The following is a 24988-nucleotide window of genomic DNA, read 5'->3' as shown; positions in this document are numbered from 1 at the left end:
ACGAAGAACTTTGTCGCTTGCAGCTGGGATGCTGCCTCGCTTGATCCTCGAGGCAGTGCGCAATCTGGCCTCCGTGCCCAGTTTCTGCACAGAAGAAAACAGGGCGTGCTACGTTAGCCCCCGTGACTGGCTGGAAGTGTGGAGCTTGTACATGCATTTGTATTTATTTATTCATTCACATCTTGGTTTTCTCCCCAGTTAGCAGCCTGGGATGGCCTAGCTTCGTCTGCGTTCCTCAGAGCTTGGGAGCAAAGCTGGTTCGGCCACCGTTTGTACTTGGATGGGAGACCAACAAGGAAGACTGGGGTTGCTATGCAGAAGAAGGAAATGGCAAACCACCTTTGGTTCTCTCTTGCCTCAAGAACACCACGGTTATGTCCCTTATGACTTGATGGCACATTTTTCTCTCTCATAACAACATAAGAGGAGTCCTGTTGGACCAAACCAATAGTCCATCTAGTCTAGCATCTTGTCTCACACAGAGGTCAACCAGTTCCGCTGGACAGCCAACAATGGGGCAGAGGGGCCAAGGCATTCCCATGATATGAACATCAGAAGAGCCCTGCTGGGTCAGACCCGGGGTCCATCTGGTCCAGCATCCTGTCTCACACAGTGGCCAACCAGTTCTTCTTGAGGGCCATCATCGGGGCATAGAGGCCAAGGCCTTCCCCTGATGCTGCCTCTTGGCTCAGTTTCAGAGGCTTAGTACCTCTGAATGTGGCGTTTCCCCTCAGCCACCAGGGTTAGTAGCCATCAATAGACTTATCCTCCATGAATTCATCTAATCCCCTTTTAAAGCTGTTTATTCCTGCGGCCATCGCTACATCCTCTGGCAGTGAATGCCACCTTTTAATCACTCTCTGTGTGTCCCCAGCTGAGACTCAAAGCAGCCTAGAATCGTCATGGGAAGAGTACATGGAACAGAAGACCACCTCTCTGTGGTACTCTGAGCTGCAGTTTTCTCTTCTAGCAAATCTCAAGACCCACAGCTTGGCAAGCTAGGAAGGGTCTGTGGCTCAGTGGAAGTGCCTCTGCTTTGCATGCAGAAGGTCCCAGGTTCAATCCCCAGCATCTCCAGTAAAAAAGGGCCAGGCAGTAGATGAAGTGAAAAGTTCTCCAGTGGAGACCCTGGAGAGCTGCTGCCAGTCTGAGTAGGAAATACTCATCATCTGATTCAGAAAAAGGCAGCTTCAGGTGTGTTCCCTCTCCAGGTAGAGCAGCATGGGTAGCTGTGTTACTGTCTGTGGCACCAGAAAAGAGCAAGAGTCCAGTTGCACCTTAAAAACTAAGAAACTCTGTGGAAGGGTTGGAACTTTTGTGAGTCACTGCTCACTTGAGAGCCAGCTTGGTATAGTGGTTAAGAGCAGAGACTCTACTCTGGAGAACCGGGTTTGATTCCCCACTCCTCCACATGAAGCCAACTGGGTGACTTTGGGTCAGTCACCGTTCTCTCAGAGCTGTTCTCTCAAGCATAGTCCTCGAAAGAGCTCTCTCGGCCCCACCTACCTCACAGGGTATCCGTTGTGTGGTGGTGTATAAAACTAACTCTTCTTCTTCAGATACTTCTTCTTGCTCCATCCCTCCAGGTATGACCTCAACAAAGCCCTAAATCCTGCCCAGTCAGATGAGAGAGAATCAACCAATACCAACTTTTGGATTCCGCTATAGGTGACAATATTTCTAAGGTTTAATTCCAAACAGGAAAACTGACACAAGGCTTTCTACAGATTAATAAGACAGTCTGCTGTCAGTCAGATGCCTCCTGGAAAACTTGGGATAATCCAATATACATTGTTCATTCTCTCAAGACAGTCAGAATCCAGCCTGCACAAAACTGTCCAGACCTCCAAAGAATGAATAAAACCCACCCACTGACCCTGATGCCATATTTCTTTGGTTACTCCCCCCCCCCGGTGAGGCAAAGCACCCCAGCCTCCTCTCAAGGGTTAACATGAACAGTAACGGGCCTGGTCTATTCTTCAGGTGTTACTAATTGTTACTACTTGGCCTTTAGGCCAACACAGCTTTTACCTCAAGGCCAAAGTAGCTACCTTTTCATGAGAACCTGTGGTCCGTGTGATGGGTGTGGGGGGGAGAGCCAGAGGCGATGAGGTAATTTTCTAGAACTTTCTTCTGGAGACATGTCCTGAGTGGATGTCATCATCATGTGATGTGAAGGGCCCAAAAACTATAATTCAGCTAAGGCCCCGAGGAAGACTGACTAGCTTGGACTTTGACGGACTAGGGGCCTAAACTATTACACACAGCTGCTAGTAACGTAGAGAACGCCTGAGCTTTGGCCTTTGACTGTGGAATTTAAGGCTGGTTCCATCTAACGCAGGTTCTGAAAAATATTAGAGAACAAGTATAAAGAAAACAGTCGTGAGAGTCTGACCCACAAATCAAGATGCCTAGGATCCATTAGGAGCTTAGAAGCATATTTGAGCCTGAACATTTACTGAGATCAGCATCCTATCTGAATGCATGATCTTTCATGACTTCTTGTAAAAGCACCTTATGAACAAGATAACTTTTGTACTACTCTAACATTTCCTGAGGAAGATCCAATTTTGAAATGTTGTTATATAATCCAGAGACGACGCTGATGATGTACCTTTGCACTAGGATTTTCTTATGATTTGTAGGAATTTACTTATTATGTTGTAGTGCTTCAGACTGTAATACATAATAAGTATTTTCTTTGCAAATCTTGTTGACTGCTTGATTTGTGGGTCAGACTCTCATGACTGTTGTCTTTATACTCGTTCTCTGATTAGGTTGTGTTTGTCCACATTTGTCCGAAAAATATTAGGCAGTCGAGCTAGCTTTCCTATTTTCTCGCTGTGTGATCAAAGAGTAATGGGCTGATTACAGAGTAATTCTTTATTTGATTGGAACTTAAGAAACCTTATAAACTGTTCTTTTAAAAAATTAAACAACCATCCGGTTGTATGTGTGCATCTGCCCATGGGACTCGGTGTGTGTGTGTGTTCGGGTTTGAACTCCTTGACACCCCCAAACTGAAAGGCGTCACGGAAGAGGAGGCCGCAGAAGCCGGACACTTAGAAAAGTCAACTAAAATAAAGGAACGGGACCCGTTCCCCTGATGACACAGGAATACGGGCCAGGCCTGCCTGGGGGCGATCCTCGGGCCAAAGGGTGGCAAAGGCAGCGGAACCTGGGCTAAGCCACGGTCTGGCGGCTGAAGAGGTCCAGGGTTAGGGCACTGAGGAAAGCCGGGATGCTCTTCTGCTGGTGGAGATGGAAGTCGATCATCTCGCCGAGAGTCTTGGAAAACTCCGTTTCCAGCAACTGCATCTTGGAGCTGGTGGGTTTGACGGACTGCAGGGGTGGGAACAGAAAGGGAGGGGGGAGAGGAAAGAAGCCATTAATTCAAGACTGCCAACGTCCTCCCTGAATGCCAACACTTTCCGAAACCCTCGCTACGGAAATCCTCCTGGTATATCTTATTCTAATCAAGGTAACGTTATCTACCGCCGTGCAGGTGTTCAACACCCGATTTAATTGGGCCATTATTAAGATTCTGTGTTTCCAAAAATCTCTGAACAATATCCCTCCGGTGTGAGGCCTCAGATGAATAATGAATTACCGAGCTGTGGGGGGGAATATCGAGGACATTTGTAAAACAAGCTTGAAAGGGGCTGTCTAGTGTAAAGTGGGGAGGGGAGACGCCACTGAGCCTTCGGGAATATAGTTAACTGGGAAACTGGTCTGGGGGGGGGGAACTGGCAAATATCTCTATGGTCTGTCTCTGTGAAAGACTGATGGATTTCAAATTTTGGCCCCTGCTTTCCCTTCAATTCCTGTTTGAGGATCTGATGTTTCTATCGTTCACTGTGGCTGTTAGATTCTTAAGCACCGTGGCAAGACATGCCCCAACTATTCTCTATTCAAAAGGCACTGATGTTGCTTTGGCAGACATACCAGAAAGGAGATGGTCAACCGGGGGGGGGCGGGGTGGCTGACTTCATGTTCTGTTGGACATCCAGAGCAGAATATTGTAGGAACCTAAGAAGAGCTCTGCTGGGTCAGACCATTGATCCATCGAGTCCAGCATCGTGTCTCACACAGTGGCCAACCAGTTCCTCTGGCGGGTCGACAACAGGGTATAGAGGCCAAGGCCTTCCCCTGATAAGAACATCACAAGAGCCCTGCTGGATCAGACCAATGGTCCATCTAGTCCAGCATCCTGTCTCAACCAGTTCTTCTGGAGGGTTAACAACAGGGCATAGTGGCCATGGCCTTCCCCTGATAAGAACATCAGAAGAGCCCTGCTGGATCAGACCAGTGGCCCATCTGGTCCAGCATCCTGTCTCACACAGTGGTCAACCAGTTCCTCTGGAGGGCCAACAACAAGGCATAGATGTTGGCTCAGGGTTGTGGGAGAACTAGTGATACCAATGGCATGGAGAAGAAAGGGTGTGCCATACTTCATGAAAGAACAACTCCATGCCCCTTCCCAGTGACCAGCAAAACCTGAATATGATATTCAAAATAGGGGGATCTTTTTGCAAGCGAGTTACATTCCTACTTAATGCCAAGGGCCTTTCTTTTAGAAACTCTGTAAACCCAAAAGAAGGAAGATCGGGTTTGCAAACGTCTCGCCGAAAGGCATTCTGGGTTCAACATCTGACTGACAGGATTCTTGGAGGTCTCAGGCAGGGATTGGAAGGGGCCGTGACTCAGTGGGAGAGCCTCTGCTCGGCATGCAGAAAGCACTGGGTTCAGTCCACAGCATCTCCAGCTAAAAGGACCATACAGTAGGTGATGTGAAAGACCTCTGCCTGAGACCCTGGAGAGCCACTGCCAGTCTGAGTAGACAAGACTGACTTTGAGGGATTAAAGGTCGGATTCAGCATGAAGTGGTGATTTGAAGTGCCATCATTACAGCTGACTTATAGGGACCTAGCAGGGTTTTCAAGGCAAGAAAGGTGGTTTGCCATTGCCTGCCTCTATGGACCAACCCCGGACTTCTTTGGAGTTTTCTCATCCAAGTACTAAACAGGGCCGACCCAGCTTAGCTTCCGAGATTTGATGAGATCGGGCTCGCCTGGGGGCCATCCAGGTCAAGGCAAGAGACAAACAGAGGGGGTTTGCCACTGCCTGCCTCTGCGTCATGACCCCGGACTTCCTTGGTGGTCTCCCGTCCGAGTCCTAACCAGGGCCAACCCTGCTTAGCTTCTGAGATCTGACGTTGAGCTAACCTGAGCCCTCCAAGTCACTATAAGGTAGCTTTGTGCGGATTCATGGTCTCAGATCTTGATTTTAACTGGTCTTTTGAGATGTGAGATGCCCTGGATTGGACCAAGGAAGAAGAAGTAGGAGGAGGAGGAAAAGGAGGAGGAGGAGATTGGATTTATACCCCACCCTTCACTCGGAGTCTCAGAGTAGCTTACAAACTCCTTTCCCTTCCCACAACAGAAACCCTGTGAGGTAGGCGGGGCTGAGAGAGCTCTTTTGAGGACTGCTCGTGAGAGAACAGCTCTGAAAGAACTTGTGACTGACCCAAGGTCATCCAGCAGCTGCGAGTGGAGGAGTGGGGAATCAAACCTGGTTCTCCTAGATAAGAGTCCATGCACTTAACCACGACACCAAACTGGCTTTCGCTCCACTATGGAGCCATGTCTGACCCCAAAAGTACACACTGAAGTTGCCAGGACCTGGGTTTTGTAGCATAGGCCAAGGTCCCAGCAGCCCTTGGAGACCAGAGAACTTGAGCTGAATTGCCTTTTTTTTTTTTTTGAGAGAGAGAGAGAGAGAAGAGAGAAGAGGAGCAGGTCCCCTGACAGAAGGAAAGCATCATAAATCTTCCCTTTAACCCTGGAAATGTGGAAATTATTCAGGGCGTCAGTTTTTACACAGACACTCCTTTGGGAAAGCGGGGACTGGCAAGCGCAGCTGCGGTTGGCACTCAATCCTTTACGGCGAAACGACGGCCTATCTTTTTTCTTTTGTTCCACTCACTATATCTGCCCTGGAGGGAGATTGGAGAGCACTCAACAAAAAAGTACGGAGAATGGCAGACCGCGGGAGGGGGGCCCTCAGCCGATTTCCTCCTCCTCTGGGTGGCAGAATAAATCTGTCCGGCTGGTTCCTCCTCGTTATTCTCTGCCTACAGCTCCAGAGCCACTTTGTACATTCTCAAAAAGCGGTATCATTTTGTCTGGCCCTTATGACTTCAGGTTACAGGTGAGGGATTCATTTTTTTCTCCCCTCCCCTTGTCTGGCCCTGACAACTTCAGTTTTCAGGGGAGGGGTTTCCTTTTTAAAGTCTCCCCCCCCCCCCGGCTGTCAGGTTGCAGCCGAGTTACGGGGCTCCCGTAGGGTTTTCAAGGCAGGAGATGTTCGGAGGTGGTTTGCCGTTGCCCGTCTCTGATTCTCGGCCCTGGTATTCCTTGATGGTCTCCCTCCCAAATACTGACCAGGGCCGACCCTGCTTAGCTTCTTTTTACATTTCATATATATATAAGACAAACAAATACATAAACATACATAAATATGAATGAAATGAATGCCGCCCGGAACACGACTGAAGCCTACAGTTGAACAAAATCCCCGTCGGCTGCAAACGTGTGCGATTTAAAGAATTATATGTTGTCCTCCCTTACCCCTATCATTGATAGTCCCTTGTGAAAACCTGTGTAACTGTAAATTGCTCAGAGCCAGCAGCTCTGCAGGATTGAGCGATCAATAAATCAAAAGGTATTATTATTATTATCATTAATAATAATAATAATAATAATACATATAAAGGGGAATTCCCTTTGTGCTATGTTTCCTCACAATTCTTGACCTCATACTATAAACAGAAAATCTGAAAAAACCCCACCTTATAATTCTAATATATCTCTTTTACTAAAGATTAAGTATATAGTTCTTATTTCCTTTTAATTCAGTTAAGAGCCCAGGGATTTTAAATGTTATTTTCTTTTATCCATTCATAACATTTTGACCAAGTCTCCTTAATAGCTTCTTTATTGTTCCCTCTTAAAATTATAGTTAGTTTATCCATCTCAGCTGTTTCCAATATTTTGCTTATAACTTCTTCTTTTGAGGGAACTTTACTTCTTCTCCAATATTTGGCATATACGATTCTTGTCATCATCACAATACATAGAACAAGATGAAAATATTTTCTTTTTATAATTTTCTGGTGTTATGTTCAACAAAAACAATTCTGGTGTATAGGGTACAGTGGTTTCTAACAATTTTTGTAAAAGTTCATGTATCCAAGACCAATACTTTTTATCACATGTCTACCACATATGAAAAAATGAACCAATATTCTGAGAGCTGACAAGAGCAAGATAGGCTGGGCTAGCCACATCCCCCCCTACATGCCTTTAAAAAAACCTCTCTGCACCAAGAAAGCTAGCATGTCATGGAGACCCACTTAGGCTGAAATGCTTTCTTTCTATTATCGGGGAGGTCCATTTGCCAAAAGAAAATGTTCCAACATGAACCTCCTTCCCCCTCCCTGCAGCTGGAAGTGGTACAGTTCAGGAAAGGTTAGACCATTTGATGTGGAGGTGGGCTGGATTCGAGGACTCCCAAAGTCAACCCATTCTGGTCTCACACGGGTTACTTGCAATGTTCCCTCTAAGCCGTGAAGTCTTGTGAGCAGAAATTCTACCATGTGAGCAACTGGCATTAAAGTTGTGAGCGAGTGATTTGGCTGCTGCATCAATTAGTTTGCTCTGGAGCCATCCTTCCCGAGCTAAGGCAAAAATGGGTGAGCCGGAGGCTAAAAAACTGTGAGTTAGCTCACACTAACTCAGCTTAGAGGGAACACTGGTTACTTGTGCATCCTGAGCCATCAAGCTGCCAGCGGAAAAGACCCTTCTCAATCAATGTGAGATGATCTCCTGTCACCCGCACACTCTGTACAGATGTGCGGTCTCCCCCCCCCCCGTTTATCAATAAACCCTCCCTCCTTGCCAGAGGGGTTGCTCGAGTAGATTGGCAGGGCCGTGCCAACTTTTGTCAAGACGACGCTGAGACACGCCAAGCTACAAAGGGGGATCAGTGCTGTCAACGCTGGAAGGAGATGGCCACACCGGCGCACAGCTAGAGTTACGGATGAAATGACAGTGCGCAGCAAAACACTGGACCGGTGAAGAAATCCTCAGCGAGTCTCTGACTAGATTGTCAAAGACTTACGGAGAGGGATGCTTTATCCTAGGCCTTCAAGAGGTGCACAGTTCCTTCCCCCTCACAGAAACACAACGCTAACATTCAGATATGTGTGTGGACGTCATGGGTAGAGGGCAAAGTACTTCTGACTACACACAACTCAGCAAAAGAATTCACTAGCTCAGGGGCCAGGTTCGAGTCCAGTAGCGCCTTAAAGATTAACAAAATTTCCAGGGTATAAACTTTCGAGAGTCAAAGGTCCCTTCATCGTATACGGAGCTCTGGCTCTTGAAAACTTATACCCCGGATATCTTCTTGGTCTCTGAGTTCCTACTGGCCTTGAATCTTGGTTTTTTACTGAAGATGAGCATGCCCCCCCCTCCAGAAAGTAGCTCGGGAGATAGCCATGGACATTAGCTTCACCTTCCTTGAAAGGGTGTACACAAATTCAATTGAGTTGGCAAGGGAGAAACTCTTGGGTAAACTGTACAATGGGTTAAGAGCAATGCTCCTTCTAAGCTGTGGAGTCCTGTGAGCAAAAGTTCTACTTTGTGAGCTATTGGCACTAAAGTTGTGAGCGAGCCATCATTCCTGAGCTAAGACACAAACGTGTGAGGAGAGGCTATAAAAACTGTGAGCGAGCTCACACTAACTCAGTTTAGAGGGGACACTGGTTAAGAGGCAGTGCGGTGGAGGGGGTAGAGTGCTGGACTGGGATTGGGAAGACCCCCAATTCTATATCTCCACTCTGGCACAGAAGTTTGCTGGGTCACCTGGGGGCAGTCAATCCCTCTCAGCCTAACCTAACTTTCGGGTAGTTGCTGAGAGTATAAAATGGGGAAGGGGAGATGAAGGATCTGAGAGCCCAGATTTCAACCCTCACTTCGCCATGGAAGCTTTCCGGGTGACCTCAGGCCAGTCACACACTCTAGCCTGACCCACCTCAGAGGGTTGTTGTGAGGATAAAATGGAGTACGGGGGTTGGGGAGGGGCTGTAGCCCAGTGGCCTCTCCTTTGTGTGCAGAAGGCCCCAGGTTCAATCCCGGGGATCTCCAGTTAAAAAGGACCAGGCAGGAGGAGATGGGAAAGACCTCTGCCTGAGACCCTGGAGAGCTGTAAAGAGGGGCCGTGGCTCAGTCGAAGAGCCTCTGCTTGGGTTGCAGAAGGTCCCAAGTTCAATCTCGAGTTAAAAAGGACCAGGCAGGAGGAGATGGGAAAGACCTCTGCCTGAGACCCTGGAGAGCTGTAAAGAGGGGCCGTGGCTCAGTCGAAGAGCCTCTGCTTGGGTTGCAGAAGGTCCCAAGTTCAATCTCGAGTTAAAAAGGACCAGGCAGGAGGAGATGGGAAAGACCTCTGCCTGAGACCCTGGAGAGCTGTAAAGAGGGGCCGTGGCTCAGTCGAAGAGCCTCTGCTTGGGTTGCAGAAGGTCCCAAGTTCAATCTCGAGTTAAAAAGGACCAGGCAGGAGGAGATGGGAAAGACCTCTGCCTGAGACCCTGGAGAGCTGTAAAGAGGGGCCGTGGCTCAGTCGAAGAGCCTCTGCTTGGGTTGCAGAAGGTCCCAAGTTCAATCTCGAGTTAAAAAGGACCAGGCAGGAGGAGATGGGAAAGACCTCTGCCTGAGACCCTGGAGAGCTGTAAAGAGGGGCCGTGGCTCAGTCGAAGAGCCTCTGCTTGGCATGCAGAAGGGCCCAGGTTCAATCCCGGGCATCTCCAGTTAAGAAAGCCCAGGTAGTAGGCTATGGGAAAGAACTCCGCCTGAGACCCCAAAGAGTTGTAAAGAGGGGCTGTGGCTCAGTGGAAGAGCCTCTGCTTGGGTTGCAGAAGGTCCCAAGTTCAATCTCGAGTTAAAAAGGACCAGGTAGTAGGTGATGGGAAAGACCTCTGCCTGAGACCCTGGAGAGCCGCTGACAGTCTGAGTGGGCGATACTGGCTTTGATGGACCCAGGATCTGATTCAGGGCATCAGTTTTGTGTCTGTTCATGTATAATGCAAGCGGCTTTGGGACCTCATTGGGGATATAAATATCTAAATATGATGCTGGTCGCCCACTCTGCTACCCTTAGGGGAAGTTGCTCCCTCAGTCTTAATGCATATATCGTTGCATTTTGAAGTCTGAAACCACGCCAGATGCAGTGAAGTCCATCCTCAGATTTTTTTACACAGAGAAAGAAGAGAAAGAAGAAGGAATCCTTGAAATACTGCCTTAAACAGCCCAGTTTGTGACATTTTGGTGTGCAGGGAAGGATAAAAGATTGCTTCCTCCTGTTGAAAGCAAATCCAGTGGGGGAACATGTCTACCCGATTCCAACACTTTTTTCTCCTAAGGAGTTAGCGCTTCCCTCTTTGATTTGACCTTCTGGCCTACTTAGCTCTTCAGTTCTTGGGAGATGATTCCCTCCCGTTTTTAATTGGGCTAAAAAAAAAGAGAAGAAGTCCTAAACTATCCTGAGATATCTTCGAACCTTCGGGACTTCTGTACCCCAGTCGAAAGGGCAAACCCGTCAGATTCCTTTCACCTGCTTCCTCTTTGCTTCGCGGAATTCTGCCTCGGGTCATCCCGTCGGTCCGTCTTGTCCGTATTTCCTAATCTCCCCCGTGTCTGGCAAGCTGAGATCTTGTCACAGAGCAGCAAACCAATGTTAAAACGGTCTCTCCTTTGAAAAAGATAAATATATCTCAGCGTTGACCTTTTAACGGGAAAATCCTTTGGTTTCTGCCTTTTGCTATAAGATTCTCAGATTTTTCTAAATGTCAGGAACAAGTCTGCCCACGCGTGGCCGTCCCCTCAAATGGCAGAGCCGCCTCTCCGAAGGACAACCAGCATCTCCCGGAATGTTCGACACCCAGGAAAGGGCAGGTAAGGAAACAAAGCTGGTGTATAGAAAGGAACATGAGCTGCACAATCATGTTTCGCCTTCTGCGGGTACGTGCAACAGAACTCCTCTTCAAAATTCCATGGCTCCTTCCCATTTAAAATGGTGGGTCGATGCCACGGGGGAAAAGGTAAGATTCACCGACTGGTGACTTGGAGACCTGGAGAAGGTAATGGAAACTTAACAGATGTACTTGAAACTCAACCGCTTTGCCATTCTTGGCTAAATAGTGAAAGCCGAGGGCAAGTACAATTTGGGTCCAGAATTAATAAATAACGTTGTTGCTGCTAATTATCTGTCATAAAGCCTCATAAGAAGAGCCCTGCTGGATCAGACCAGCGGTTCATCCAGTCCAGAATCCTGTCTTGCACAGTGGCGAACCAGTTCCTCTGGAGGGCCAACAACAGGGCAGAGAGCCCAAGGCCTTCCCTGAGAAGAACATTAGAAGAGCCCTGCTGGATCAGACCAGCGGTTCATCCAGTCCAGAATCCTGTCTCACCCAGGGGCGAACCAGTTCCTCTGGAGGGCCAACAACAGGGCAGAGAGCCCAAGGCCTTCCCTGAGAAGAACATTAGAAGAGCCCTGCTGGATCAGACCAGCGGTTCATCCAGTCCAGAATCCTGTCTCACCCAGGGGCGAACCAGTTCCTCTGGAGGGCCAACAACAGGGCAGAGAGCCCAAGGCCTTCCCTGAGAAGAACATTAGAAGAGCCCTGCTGGATCAGACCAGCGGTTCATCCAGTCCAGAATCCTGTCTCACCCAGGGGCGAACCAGTTCCTCTGGAGGGCCAACAACAGGGCAGAGAGCCCAAGGCCTTCCCTGAGAAGAACATTAGAAGAGCCCTGCTGGATCAGACCAATGGTCCACCTAGTCCAGCATCCAGTTTCACACAGTAGCCAGCCAGTTCAGTTCGCCTGGCTGGCCAAGAACAGGGCATAGAAGCCGAGGCCTTCCCCTGATGTTGCCTCCTGGCTCTGGGATTCAGAGGATTAGTGCCTCTGAATGTGGAGGTTCCCCTCAGTCACCATGCCTAGTAGCCATCGATAGACTTATCCTCCATGAATCTCTCTCGTCCCCTTTGAAAGCTGTTCCTGTGGCCATCACTACATTCTCTGGGAGTGAATTCCACATGTTGATCACTCTCTGTGTAAAGGAGTATTTCCTTTTGTATTTCCTGACACTACTGCCCATCAGTGCTCCCAAGTTTTAGTATTTGGGGGGAGAGAGAGAGAGAAAAAAATTCTCTGTGTCAACTGTCTCAGCCCCGTGCATAATTTTATAAATGTCTCTCATGTCCCCCCCCCTTAGTTGTCTCTTTTCTGAACTGAAGAGTCTCAGTCCCCAGGTAGATACCATAGATGGAGACCACAGGTGGATATCATAGATGGAGACCATAGGTGGATATCGTAGGTGGAGGTGGCCATAGATGGAGATTGCTCACTCGCTCACAACTTTAATGGCAGTAGTTCGCAAAGTAGAATTTTTGCTCGCAAGATTCCACAGCTTAGAGGGAGCATGGGTCCCAGACCCCTCAGCCTTTCCTCATAGGGAAGGTGCTCCAACCTCCTAATCATCTTGGTTGCCCTCCTCCGCACTTTTTCCAGCTCTGCCTCTCCCGAAAAAGCTATCCCTGGGCACAAAAGGACTGAACAACGATCATATGATAGCAAATATCTCATTTTTTTGGCCACGGGCTCAAACAAAAGGTAGATGGTTACCTCCAGGTAGGTTTGGAATAGACTGATTATCCATATCCATTTCAATCATATTTTGGTACAGAAACTATCTTGGGTGCCCTGAAGCAGGTGTCCCAGCAGGTTCAACAGCGCTGTGCACATGCTCAAAGGACAAGCTAAAAAAAAAAAGGCCGACGGCCCATGCACTACATATCCCAGCAGGCTCAACAGCGCTTGTGTGCATGCTCAAAGGCCAAACTAAAAAAAAATGGCTGACGGCTCCATGAACTACATATTCCAGCAGGTTCAACAGCACTTGTGCGCATGCTCAAAGGACAAACTAAAAAAAGAAAGAGGTTGATGGCCCCACTCCCTGGCTGCTGTGTCTGATCACTCAAGGATGGGATGAAAACGCTTTGAAGAGTGTTAAGGGGGGGGTGCATCAGATCACAATTCTCTCTTACAAAAAACCTTGGATCAATTATAGGTGGGGCCGCACAGGATCAAACTGCACATCTGACCGCAGCTTCAGATGAAGGTGGCGTGGGTCAGTAATGATGCCACAATCCAGGACTGAGGTGACACATTTATTTATTTATTATTGGACTTTCAGCCCTCCCTCCCCTGCACATCAGGCTCATGGTGGGATACAACATACAACCACATAGGGTTGCCAACTCCAAGTAGGGAAATTCTGGGATATTTGGGGGCAGAACCTGGGGAGGGGAGAGTCTGGGGAAGGGAGGGACCTCAGCAGGGTACAATGCCATAATGTCCACCCTCCAAAGCAGCCATTTTGTCTACAGCGACTGAACTCTGTGGGCTGGAGATCAACTGTAATACCAGGAGATCTCCTGGCTGCACCTGGAAGTTGGCAGCTCTAGGTGCCGGTGTGGGATCCAACCCAATACCGTGAAGACAAAGGCCTTCCGATTCCAGATATTAGCCTCCTGCTCAGCAGCAAGAACCAAGAACTGAAAGCAACACAAGTATTATTTGGGCTTTCCAAATTGCCTTCCTTAACTGCTCCCCCTTCCCCCTGAGCACAGGGGCAGGAGAAGACAGAGGAAGCCGCGAGAGAGATAACCATACCTGAGTTCTGCAATTCAGCCAGAGGTGAGCCACATAACAGCTCAAAAACTTTCTTCTCCCAAGCAGAGCTATCATTATCCAAATCCCCCAATCGACTTACGCCTTGCCGATCAATCTCTCCAAAGCGTTCGGCCTTGCTCAGTATCACATTTCCAGGTAAGCGAGCAAATCACTATAATTAGGGGCTCTTCATTTAAAATGACAGGAATATTAAAAACACCAAACAAGACAAATTGGCCCAGGAGACGGAGGGTAATGTTGGCAATGCTCATGAGGCAGCGCTTGGGAGGAACAACCTATCCTTTGCTTAGCAACTGGCGGGCTGTGAGGCCCTGTGAGGCCCCCCCTCCCCGTGGGACAACTTAACAATTCAGTTCTAATAAAGAGGCTTTGACGTCCATCACTCAAAGGAAGGACGTCTGTTTTTCTCCAATAACCTCCACGGTCTCCGGCTTTGTTCCCCCCCTCCCCCCAGAATATTCTCTTTGTAGCTTAAGAGTGACTGGCCGGCTCTTTACAATGATTGCTTCTTGCCGAGACCTCTGACCCCTTGTCGCAGCCTTGATATATAAAGTGAATTTATGAGGCGAAGTGGGACGGACAACTATAAAATGCCTTCCAGGGAAACTAATGAAAAAGCGGTTCTTCCAGGCCGGGTGCGAGGAGGACACCCACAGTTGGCAGTGCCAGAAAGGAAATTGAATACCTGGGTGGGAAAGGCGCCGAGCACGAAACAAGATTTATGACACACACACCCCAATCCCTCTGCAGCCTCTTTTTGTGCTTTCGATTATCTGGACACACAACCTGAACCACTTTGGCTCTCAGGCGGGAGACTCTGGCTTCTCCTCAGGAAACTGGAAGTAACATTAACCTTGTTATACAGCTGCCTACTCTGGTTTGGGAAATTCCTGGAGATTTGGGCGTGGGGTCTGAGGGAGGCGGCGTCTGGGGTGGGGACAGGCCCCAGTAGAGTATGACGGCATCATGTTTGCCCTCCAAAGTAGTCATTTCCTGCAGGGGAACTGATTGTCACCCAGAATTCTGTAGGGTATACAAGAACTCCTGGGCACTCCATGCGGTTGCTGAGCAGTCGGGTTAGAACAGATAAAAGGAAGTCCTTCTTCACCCAAAGAGTGATGAATACATGGAATTCACTGCCACAGGAGGTGATGGCGGCTACAAGCATGGATGGCTTCAAGAGGGGATTGGATAAGCATATGCAGCAGAGGTCCATCAGTGGCTCTTAGCCAAAAGGTATAGACAGGAATTCTTGGTCTGGGCAAGTAATGCTCTGTATTCTTGGTGCCTGGGGGGGGGCAACAGTGGGAGGGCTCCTAGTGTCCTGGCCCCACTGCTGGACCTCCTGATGGCCCCTGGTATTTTTGGCCACTGTGTGACAGAGTGTTGGACTGGATGGGCCATTGGCCTGATCCCACATTGGCTTCTCTTATGTTCTTAGCCATGAAATTAGGCTCACCAGGTTCCCCTGGTGACTGGCTGGGGATGGGGGGGGTAGGGTTGCCAAATCCAGGTTGGGAACCCCCTGGAGAATTAGAGATGGAGGTTGGGGAGAGCAGAGACCTCATTGGGGTACAAGGTCATAGAGTCGACCTCCCCAAAGCATCCATTTTCTCCAGGGGAACTGAATTCTGTAGTCTGGAGATGAGCTGTAATTCTGGGGGATTCCTGGGTCCCACCTGGAGGTTGGCATCCCTTGGTGATCTGCTCCTTCGATAGCAATGGCTAGAATCCACCAGACAATTTGGGTGGAAGGAAACTCCCTCAGCAGCACCTTCCCACACTAGAATGGACGAAAATTCCTCCCTGAATTCTGCTCCTGGGGGGCAAGGAACCCCCAAAACCCAGCACAAGGGGTTCTTTTTTTGAGGTTTGCAGTGGAAGAGAGGGGGCTTCAACAAACACTGTCCCCCCTCTTCTGTCTGGCAAAATCCTCTGCTGGATCCAAGCTGTGAGCAGCAAAGGAAATTAAAAAAAACAATCTTGGGCACGGATGGAGTCCCTTGGCAAGGGGACGTGTGGATGCACTGTCTCCGCGGGCCTAGGCCATGCCAAATTCATTTACACATTTGAACGACACTTTAGCTTCATAATTAGCAGGCTCGGGCTTAATTAACAGCTAAGAAGTCTGTGTCTCGCCAACAGGTCCAGGAAACTCTAGGGTTTCTCGGAAGCTTCTCAGAGGGGCTCCAGTGTGAAGATCCGTAAAAGCGCCTGGACGTCAGGAAAAGATAACCTGAGGAAAATGGCTATTCTTGCTTTCAAGTGACACAGGGAAGTACGGGAGGTATTTGGGGGCAGACTCTTGGTTCCCAGAGGGCAACTGAGTGGGCACCACAGAATATTCCCCAGAATCCTCAGTAATGTATTGGGCACAGTGTGGCAGATCAAGGAGATAAGTTTGAAAGCTACTGATTTAAGTCACAAACATATTTCCCCACTCGGGCTGCCACGGCCTGAAGTGATAAAGAGACAATTAACTATCCTGGGTGATTTATAACTGATTGCAAGCATTCCATGCCCCTGGGTTATCTGTGATGGTGGTTATCATATGAATTTATGCACAGCCTGAACCAAACGTACCTGAGGCTACGTCTTTACTCTATCCTTTGGAAATTTCTAAGGCACAATCAGCTCTCCAAAACTGCACCTTAGAAGGAATTATGTATTATTTTTATCTAAAACAATTTAATGCTGCCTTTCCATCCAAATCAGGGTCCCAAAGGCAGCAAACAGACAAAATACTAAACCAACATCTATCTATCTATCTATCTATCTATCTATCTATCTATCTATCTATCTATCTATCTATCTATCTATCTATCTATCTATCTATCTATCTATCTATCCATCCATCCATCCATCCATCCATCCATCCATCCATCCATCCCGCTCCGTCCGTCCCTCTCTCCCCCCCCCCCGTCCGCCCATCCATCCATCCATCCATCCATCCATCTGTTCTGAGTCAGACTGCTGCTGGAACAAGTGTCAGTTTACAGTCAAGGAGTCAGGTTTCAAAGTGTCAGTCCATGCAGCCAGCTTCTCAGTGAAGAACCTATGGTGACTCATTCCCACTGTTGGCACTGTTGGTAGTGAGGTGCGCACTCTGATGCCTAGCCTCTAAGTCTTTTCTGAGCTTTCTCCTGCGGTGCTCCAAGGGTGCTGGTGACTCTGGGGGAAATGGGGGTGGGTTGTTGGCCTTTGGCTGCCAGGTCAAAGCTGGAGGGCTGAGGTGATTCTGCCCCAACTCTTAGCTGCAGGTCCTCCTCCTTCTGGGGTTGAGCAGGTGGTGAACTAGGACGGGGCCTACTCAGTTGTGGCACAGAAACTAGAGAGCCCTCTCCCCAGGGATACTTTTCTATGTCTGCCACAGACATAACAATGTAAGAGAAGCCATGTTGGATCAGGCCAATGGCCCATCCAGTCCAACACTCTGCGTCACACAGTGGCCAAAACCCAGGGGCCATCAGGAGGTCCACCAGTGGGGCCAGGACTCCAGAAGCTCTCCCACTGTTGCCCCCCAAGCATCAAGAATACAGAGCATCACTACCCCAGACATAAGAATGTACAAGAAGCCATGTTGGATCAGACCGATGGCCCATCCAGCCCAACACTGCGTCACACGGTGGCCAAAACCCAGGGGGTATCAGGAGGTCCACCAGCAGGGCCAGAACTCCAGAAGCTCTCTCACTGTGTCCTCCCAAGCACCAAGAATATAGAACGTCACTGCCCCAGACATAAGAACATAAGAAAAGCCATGTTGGATCAGGCCAGTGGCCCATCCAGTCCAACACTCTGTGTCACACAGTGGCCAAAACCCAGGTGCCATCAGGAGGCCCAATGGGGCCAGAACTCCAGAAGCCCTCCCACTGTTGCCCTCCAAACACCAAAAATACATACACACCCACACCAAGAATACATATATAAATATATGCTATGACAGCTGTTCACAGGCAGAGCATAATGGGATGATGAAGAAGAGTTAGTTTTTATACCCCAGTTTGTTCTATCCCAGGAAGTCTCAAAGTGCCTTACAATCATCTTCCATTATTTCCCCCACAACACTCACCTTGTGAGGAAGGCGGGGCGGAGAGAGTTCTGAGAGAACCGTGACTGGCCCAAGCCCACCCAGCAGGCCTCATGTAGAGGAGCTGGGAATCAAAGCCGGTTCTCCAGATTAGAGTTTGCTGGTGGTGGTGTGTCCTTGGGTCAGTTACAAGTTATTTCAGAGCTGTTCTCTCACGAGCAGTTCTCAAAAGAGCTCTCTCAGCCTCACCCACCTAACAGGGTCTCTGTTGTGGGGAGAGGAAGGGATTGTAAGCTGCTCTGAGACTCTGAGTGAAGGGTGTGGTATAAATCCAATTCTTCTTCTCCTTCTCCACTATACGATGCTTGTTTGGCCTTAGCGCCCGTCAGCAAAGGATACACTGGCCCTAATCACGGGGCTCTATCTCGGTCCATCATATCCAGCGGTTAAACACCAGCATATAGAGAGCGGTTCCTTCATCAACCTGTCCTGACCTTGGAGATATTTTTATTGCAAAAATAATAATGTTTTTTCCCCAGTTTAAATGGCATAATGGAGATTGTAAGGGCCGGTATGAGAACAGGGGTCAACCCTCTGTCTCTCCAGGCCGACAGCCCGCCCACTTCCCCGGGTAATTTAGCTTTATTATTATGATTTTTAAAGCTTGCGCCACGGGTGTCGCGGCGCTTCCTGACAATCAGCACCAAACGAGCAGGTGCCTTTCAAAAAACGCACAATGCCGTAGCGCCAATGTCCACTCTTCTTCCGTTTGCCCCCCCCAAACGCTGCCATTACCTCCTGCAGAATTATACAAAAAAGGTAAGGGAGAAAGAACGGAGGCCACGATTCCCCGTCAGAGCCCCCTTTCTGTGATTCACGACGCAGGTGGGCTGGTGGAGACCTCAGGATCCGCTGGATGCGAGCTGGAAATCAAAATTGCTTGTTTCTTTTTGACAGACTCATCCATTTGAAAGACCGTGGGGGAGAGCACAGAGAAGTGGGGGAGGGAAGCGAAAGGAGAGAGACGGGGATAGAGTGTCTGTCGTCTTACTCATGGAAGATGACAGCTGTCTTACAATAGAAAGGTATGAGTAATCCGGGTGGTGTTTTTTTTTTGTATCCTCGCAGGAACGGAGTGGGCCGAAGGATAAGAAGTTGACCAGGCTTTAAGTGCCGACGCCGGCTTCGGAAAGCCGTCGAAACGTAAAGATCTCTGAATGGATACTTGAGTGGATGGAAACTTCGTCTCAATTGCTTCTGCCGAAGAAGAGCGCTGGTTCCCCGTTCGCCTCTGCAGTCTGCAGGTTTTCAAAGAGGAGCGTGGAAGAGTCGACGGAAAAGCTCACTGGCACTCGGAATGTGGCGCAGCCGTCGTCAGTCCTCGGAGGGGCTGTTTCATCTCAGCCCCAGTGCCCTAGGCGGAATCTTGCTACAAATTAAGAAACAAGAACGCCAGGGTGTGCTTAGCTGTCGCCAAACGGAACACCCGGTACTACTGATGAAGGAAGGATGATGGGTCTCCATTGGCTGGACTGAACAGGCAGTATGAGCATGCTGCGGAGAACAGCGAGTCCCAGCAGAATAGAGCTGGACAGAGTGCCATGGAATGGCCAATCTAGGCTTGGCAAGGACCAAGGTTTTTGAAGAAGAAGGAGGAGGAGGAGGAAGAGGGGGAGATGGATTTATACCCCACCAGTACCCAAAGGAATCTCAGAATGGCATACAATCTCCTTGCCCTTCCCCTCCCCAGTTCTTTCGAGAACTGCTCTTTCCAGAACAGCTCTGAGAGAACTGTGACTGACCCACGGTCACACCAGCAGCTCCAAGTGGAGGAGTGGGGAATCAAACCCAGTCCTCCCAGATTAGAGTCCGCACTGCTAACCACTACACCAAACTGGCTCTCTACAAAGGACACAAGCGTTGCTAGACTGGCATTTTTTTCAACTTCGTCAGGTCAGGCAGCTAGCCCCATACCTGTCTCATCCTGACCTAGCCACTGTAATCCAGGCATCCGTCACCTCTAGGCTGGATTACTGTAACTCACTCTACGTGGGCCTACCCTTGAGGCTGACCCAGAAATGCCAACTGGTACAGAATGCAGCTGCATGAGTCCTTACTGGGACACAGCGCACAGCACATATTCAACCTGTGCTGTGCGAGCTGCACTGGCTTCCGATGGAGTACCGGATCAGGTTCAAGGTTCTGGTATTGACCTTCAAGGCCCTAAATGGTCAGGGACCTGCATACCTTCGGGACCGACTCTCTCGGTATACCCCTGGAAGAACGTTGCGCTCTGCAGATCAAAATCTACTGGTGGTCCCTGGCCCGGGAAACATCTGGGTTTCCTCAACCAGAGTCAGGGCCTTTTCTGCTCTGGCTCCAACTTGCCGGAACTCTCTGCCAAATAACATCCATGCCTTGCTGGGCTTGTGACAGTTCTGCAGGGCCTGTAAGGCAGAGATGTTCTGCTAGGCATTCAGTTGAGGCCAGCGATGGTTCCATCCTTGAACTCCCACCCTTTCTCCAGAGCCAGTTTGATGTAGTGGTTCTGCGCGGGCTCTAATCTGGGAGAACCAGGTTTGATTCCCCACTCCTCCACTTGCACCTGGATGGATGACCTTGGGCAAGCCATAGTTCTCTCAGAGCTGTTCTTTCAAGAGCAGTCCTCGAAAGAGCTCTCTCAGCCCCGCCTACCTCACAGGGTGTCTGTTGTGGGGACGGGAAGGGAAAGGAGTTTCCTTCGGGTAGTGAAGGGCGGGGTATAAATCTAATCTCCTCTTCTTCTCCTTATTCCTGTGAGATGGCAGCGTTACTGGCTTTTCTTGCACTATCTCCAGCCACGTTTCTCTGTTACTGGTTTTTAACTTGTTTTTTAATGGATATTTTATGACCATGTCAAACGCCGCTCTGAACCAAACAGGGTGGTTGGAGAAAAAATCCAATAATAAATAAATAAATAAAGGAGATCTTGTTGCGGCTCCATCTTGGCCTTTCTACAAAGGGTGAGGGCGCTAAACCAGTGATCCCTTGGGCTGCCTTTCCAATGCTCCCGTTCTTGTGCTACAATGGCCCCTGCCACACGCAGGGGAAAAGGCGCTAGAAGGCGCGGCTTTTAAAAGCCGCACCAATGTTGACACGGCGCGGCGGGATCTCACGGATCCCCCGGCCGCGCCGCCGTTTCTCCCCAGCGCGATCAAACGCCGGGGAGAAAACACAGCCCTAACCGGGGGCCGGCCGAACTGCGCATGTCGGAGCATGCGCAGTTCGGCTCCGGGCCGGGGTTGAGCCGGCGCAAGGGAGCGCCGGCGATCAGACGCCCGGGAAGAAGCGCCGCGTCCACTTGAACCACCGAGGTAGGTGGTTCATTTTGCGGCGGTTCTTCCCGGGTTTGGGCCAGTTCGGGTGCGGAAGCAGAACGCTTCCCAGATGTGGTGGTGTGATCGCGCTGCTTTGATCCGCCCCCAAACTGGCCCGCAACTGGCCCAAATCACCGCGTGTGAACGGGACCAATGTCTATTTTTCAATATATGGCGAACCAGATTGTTCACGGTACTCCAAGTGGGGCCAAGCCCTCGATCTTTACAAGGCCATTACATTGACAGGCCATTTTGATTTCCAATTCCTTTCCTAAGCAGACTCTAATCTGGGAGAACTGGGTTTGATTCCTCACTCCTCCACATGCAGCTGCTGGTGTGACATTGGGTCAGTCACAAGCTCTCTCAGAGCTGTTCTCTCAAGTGCAATCCTTGAAAAGCTCTCTCAAGAGCTCTCTCAGCTCCACCTACTTCACAGGGTGTCTGCTGTGGGGAGGGGAAGGGAAAGGGATTGTAAGCCACTCTGAGACTCCTTCAGGTAGTGAAGGGAGGAGTATAAATCAAACAACCTCCTCCTCCTCCGTTTCTTCTGTGAAGTATTTGAGCACATAATTTCCCCCTTGATTGAAGTATCCACCACAATCTAAAGATCTCCTTTACTAGGCAGTTGCTCCTAGTTGAATACCGGAAGCTATCCTATACCATTGTTCCGTCAAAGTCCATCTTATCTACTCACAAGAGCTCTCCAGGGTCTCAGGTGGAGGTCTTTCCCATCACTTATGCCCTGATCTTTCTAACTGGAGACCTGAACCAGGGACCTTCTGCACGCCAAGCAGATGCTCTACCACAAAGCCATGTCTTCTCCCCATTGTTCAGACCCCATCATGTAAACATATGTAAAGTTAGGATTTCTCACCCCAGTGTGGACCATTTTAGCTGCTCCCGCTGAACCTTATTTACCATGATTTCACTCACTCAGATTGGAGAGACAGTTTTGGAGCTCTTCACAATCTGCTTTGCTTCTCCCATCCTGAATAATGTGGTGTCACATGCAAATATAGGTACAAATTAAGAAACACCGGCCCCCATACCAGGCCTGGTGGAATTCTACTGCTTAATTCTGTCCCTTGTGAGAAATATCCTCCTACTTCCTGTTCTTTAACCAGTTTTTAAAAACCACGAGGGGCCCTGCCATCTTATCTTAGGAGTGTTAAGTTTTCTCAAGACTCTTTTATAAACGTTTAAGACAGGGGTCTCCAGTCTTCTTGAGCCTGTGGGCACCTTTGGAATTCTGACGCAGGATGGTGGGCAAAGCCACAAAATGGCCACTGCAGGAGGTGGAGTCCACCACAAAATGGCTTCTGCAGCTTACCTTCAGTCACAGAGAGATGATCCTTGTGTTTTGGCGGCAGCTGCAGTGTTTTAAAAAAATCTGCAACGCCAATCAAATTTCCAACATCCAATCAGAAGTAAAAGCCCCACATGGCCCCACCCACTTAAAAAAACCCAACTTGTCGGGAACCCCTGATTGAAGACATTTGAGAACACAATATCTACTGGATCGCCCTTTCCGACGTGTTTGCTGACCCTCTCAAAAGAAATCTAGACGTTTCGAGACATTTTACGTCTCTTTCATTACCAGAACCCAGCATAGCGGCGAATAGCTATACCAAGATTCACTGTCTCATACAAGCGACGGAGTCGAGTCAGGGAATGATTTACAGTGATCGGCAAGCTGTGCATGGAAGAAAACTGAAAAGTGGGATGCTGGGAGGATCAATTAATTTGACAGCCCTCAATGATATTTCTCTCTCAAAATGAGAACTGAAATTCATTACGGCGCCAGGAACTTGGAAGCAGAGAGCCATGCAGAAGAGCTTAAATCCCTTCTCACTCTGCTGATTGCCGCCTTCTTCAGGATGGAGCTCACAGCAGGCTGGTGAAGAAACCCGTGGCTCATTTCGGCATTTGAAAGTCACATCTGAAGTTAACGGGCGAGGGAGGGAAGACCAGGAGGAAAAGCAGTTGAATGACGGCCGGGAATAAGCTGCACTCAAACAACAGGACTTCGCGTTCCATGGAAGACAGCCAACAGATGCTGCCATTGTAGTATCTTGAAGGAAAGGGCTTGAAGAGGATACACAAAAACACTTCCAGCTTGGGCCTGGGAACCTCTTGTGGTCTCCTCTTGACCCCAAAAAGAAACTGCCTTCCCGAATCCAGACACTGAATGGATGTCTCCCATCGTAGGATCTCTGTTGTCCACTACTGGAAGCCAGAGCCAGGTGGTAAGATCAGCCAACGGTCAAACCTTGGGTTCTTGCTATACATACTAGGCAATCTGGCCAACCCAATCCCCAGTCACTTCTGTGCATGAAGAAGAGTTTGAAGACCAAGCAGTCCCATAGCCTGAGGTCACTCAAGAGGCTGAAGCTTAACCCGATTTTGTCAGGCCCCGGAAGCTAAGCAAGGCCAACCCGGGCAAGTACTTGGAAGGGCAACCTCCAAGGAATACCAGGTGTCATAATCTGAGCTGTGCCACCAGAGGCCTACTAGGCCCAGGGAGTCTGACTAGCAGTAGGTGAGGCTGGGCCTACAACTCCCAGAAGCCCCTGAGAGGTTTTGGAGCCAAAATTGACCAATAGGGAAGAAGAGGGCTGGGGAACAAGAGGGCTGGTGCCAAGGCAGAAGCTGTTCTTCTTCCCAGAGGGCAGAGCCAGAAGGAAGGCTGCTGCAGGGAAGAAACCCTCATCCTGAGGGAAGGGTGAGTAGTGTAAGGCCACTGCAGATAGTGAGCTAGGGAAAGTATACCAACCTATAATAATCTGCCGAGTGCAGATGTACATCATAAAAACAGAATAACAAAATAAATACAACAAAATAAGTACAAAACCAAATAAAAATAGATTATACCTCAACAGACACATAAGAGCAACTCACTCCCCAGGGAGGGAGGGAGGGAGGCCAGATTGAATCGGACACCCGTTGCCTCAACTGAAGGCCTGGCGGAAGAGCTCTGTCTTGCAGGCCCTGCAGAACTGTAAAAGCTCTTGCAGGGCCCTAATTTCTGATGGGAGCTCATTCCACCGAGCAGGGGGCAGAGCCAAAAAAGCCCTGGCCCTAGTTGCGGCAACTCAGATATCCCTAGGGCCAGGGACCATCAGCAGTTGCTGGTTCGTAGAGCGCAATACATGGAAGGCCCGCTCTTCTTGACCCTACTGAATGTCACCATCCTTCTGCCTTTGGGTAGGAGCTTCCAACCTCCCCCAACTGACGCACATCAGAGCCACTCTTTGGTCACTCCAGAACCTCTCAGTTGGTGGGACTCCTATCCTCCCGCTTGGCTCCTTCTGCTGGAGGGGCCTCCAGGAGAAGATTGATACAGACACCATCTCCTCAATTACGATGAGAGGAGCAACAGCGCCCAGCTATCACACGGTATGCGGGTTTCGCCAGCAAGTATGCGCGGCTGGCAGATCCACTAACAGCTGTCACACTCCAGACTTATCGGAGCGCTGAAGACATCCCAAGCGTTAATCAATGCGCTTCTCCGATAGATCGCAAACTGCCACCACCCCCGTCCCACCGCTTCTGTGGTGTGACCACAGTCTGGTCTTCAGATGTCATAGGATGTCAGGAAGCGTCCCGAGCTTCAAAAGGGGTGAGGGCACCGTTGGGAGCTGGCTCTGACACACGGTGTTAGATTTTCATGCCCCACTTCTTCTGGCAACACAGAGCTAATTAACAACAATGCGGAGGCAGCCAAATCGCTCAAATGGCAATCTTGGTAGCCCCAGGCGTTCTTTTCAAACCTGGCCCATCCTCGCTCC

General features: G+C 49.4%; 1 protein-coding gene across 1 annotated transcript in view; it reads right to left on the bottom strand.

Annotated features, from left to right (window-relative positions):
• Positions 1 to 2737: 2737 nt before the first annotated feature.
• The window catches only part of MAD1L1 (MAD1 mitotic arrest deficient-like 1 (yeast)), a 760935-nt gene continuing 738684 nt past the window's right edge, over positions 2738 to 24988 (bottom strand). The window contains exon 18 of the mRNA XM_015422082.1: positions 2738 to 3342. Within this exon, the coding sequence (XP_015277568.1) occupies positions 3184 to 3342 (159 nt within the window). The 3' untranslated portion in view covers positions 2738 to 3183. The remainder of the gene's footprint in view (positions 3343 to 24988) is intronic.

Source organism: Gekko japonicus, unplaced genomic scaffold (assembly GCF_001447785.1).
Source record: "Gekko japonicus isolate JY-2015 unplaced genomic scaffold, Gekko_japonicus_V1.1 scaffold196, whole genome shotgun sequence".
NCBI lineage: Eukaryota > Metazoa > Chordata > Lepidosauria > Squamata > Gekkonidae > Gekko > Gekko japonicus.
This window is presented reverse-complemented; position numbering and strand designations above follow the sequence as displayed.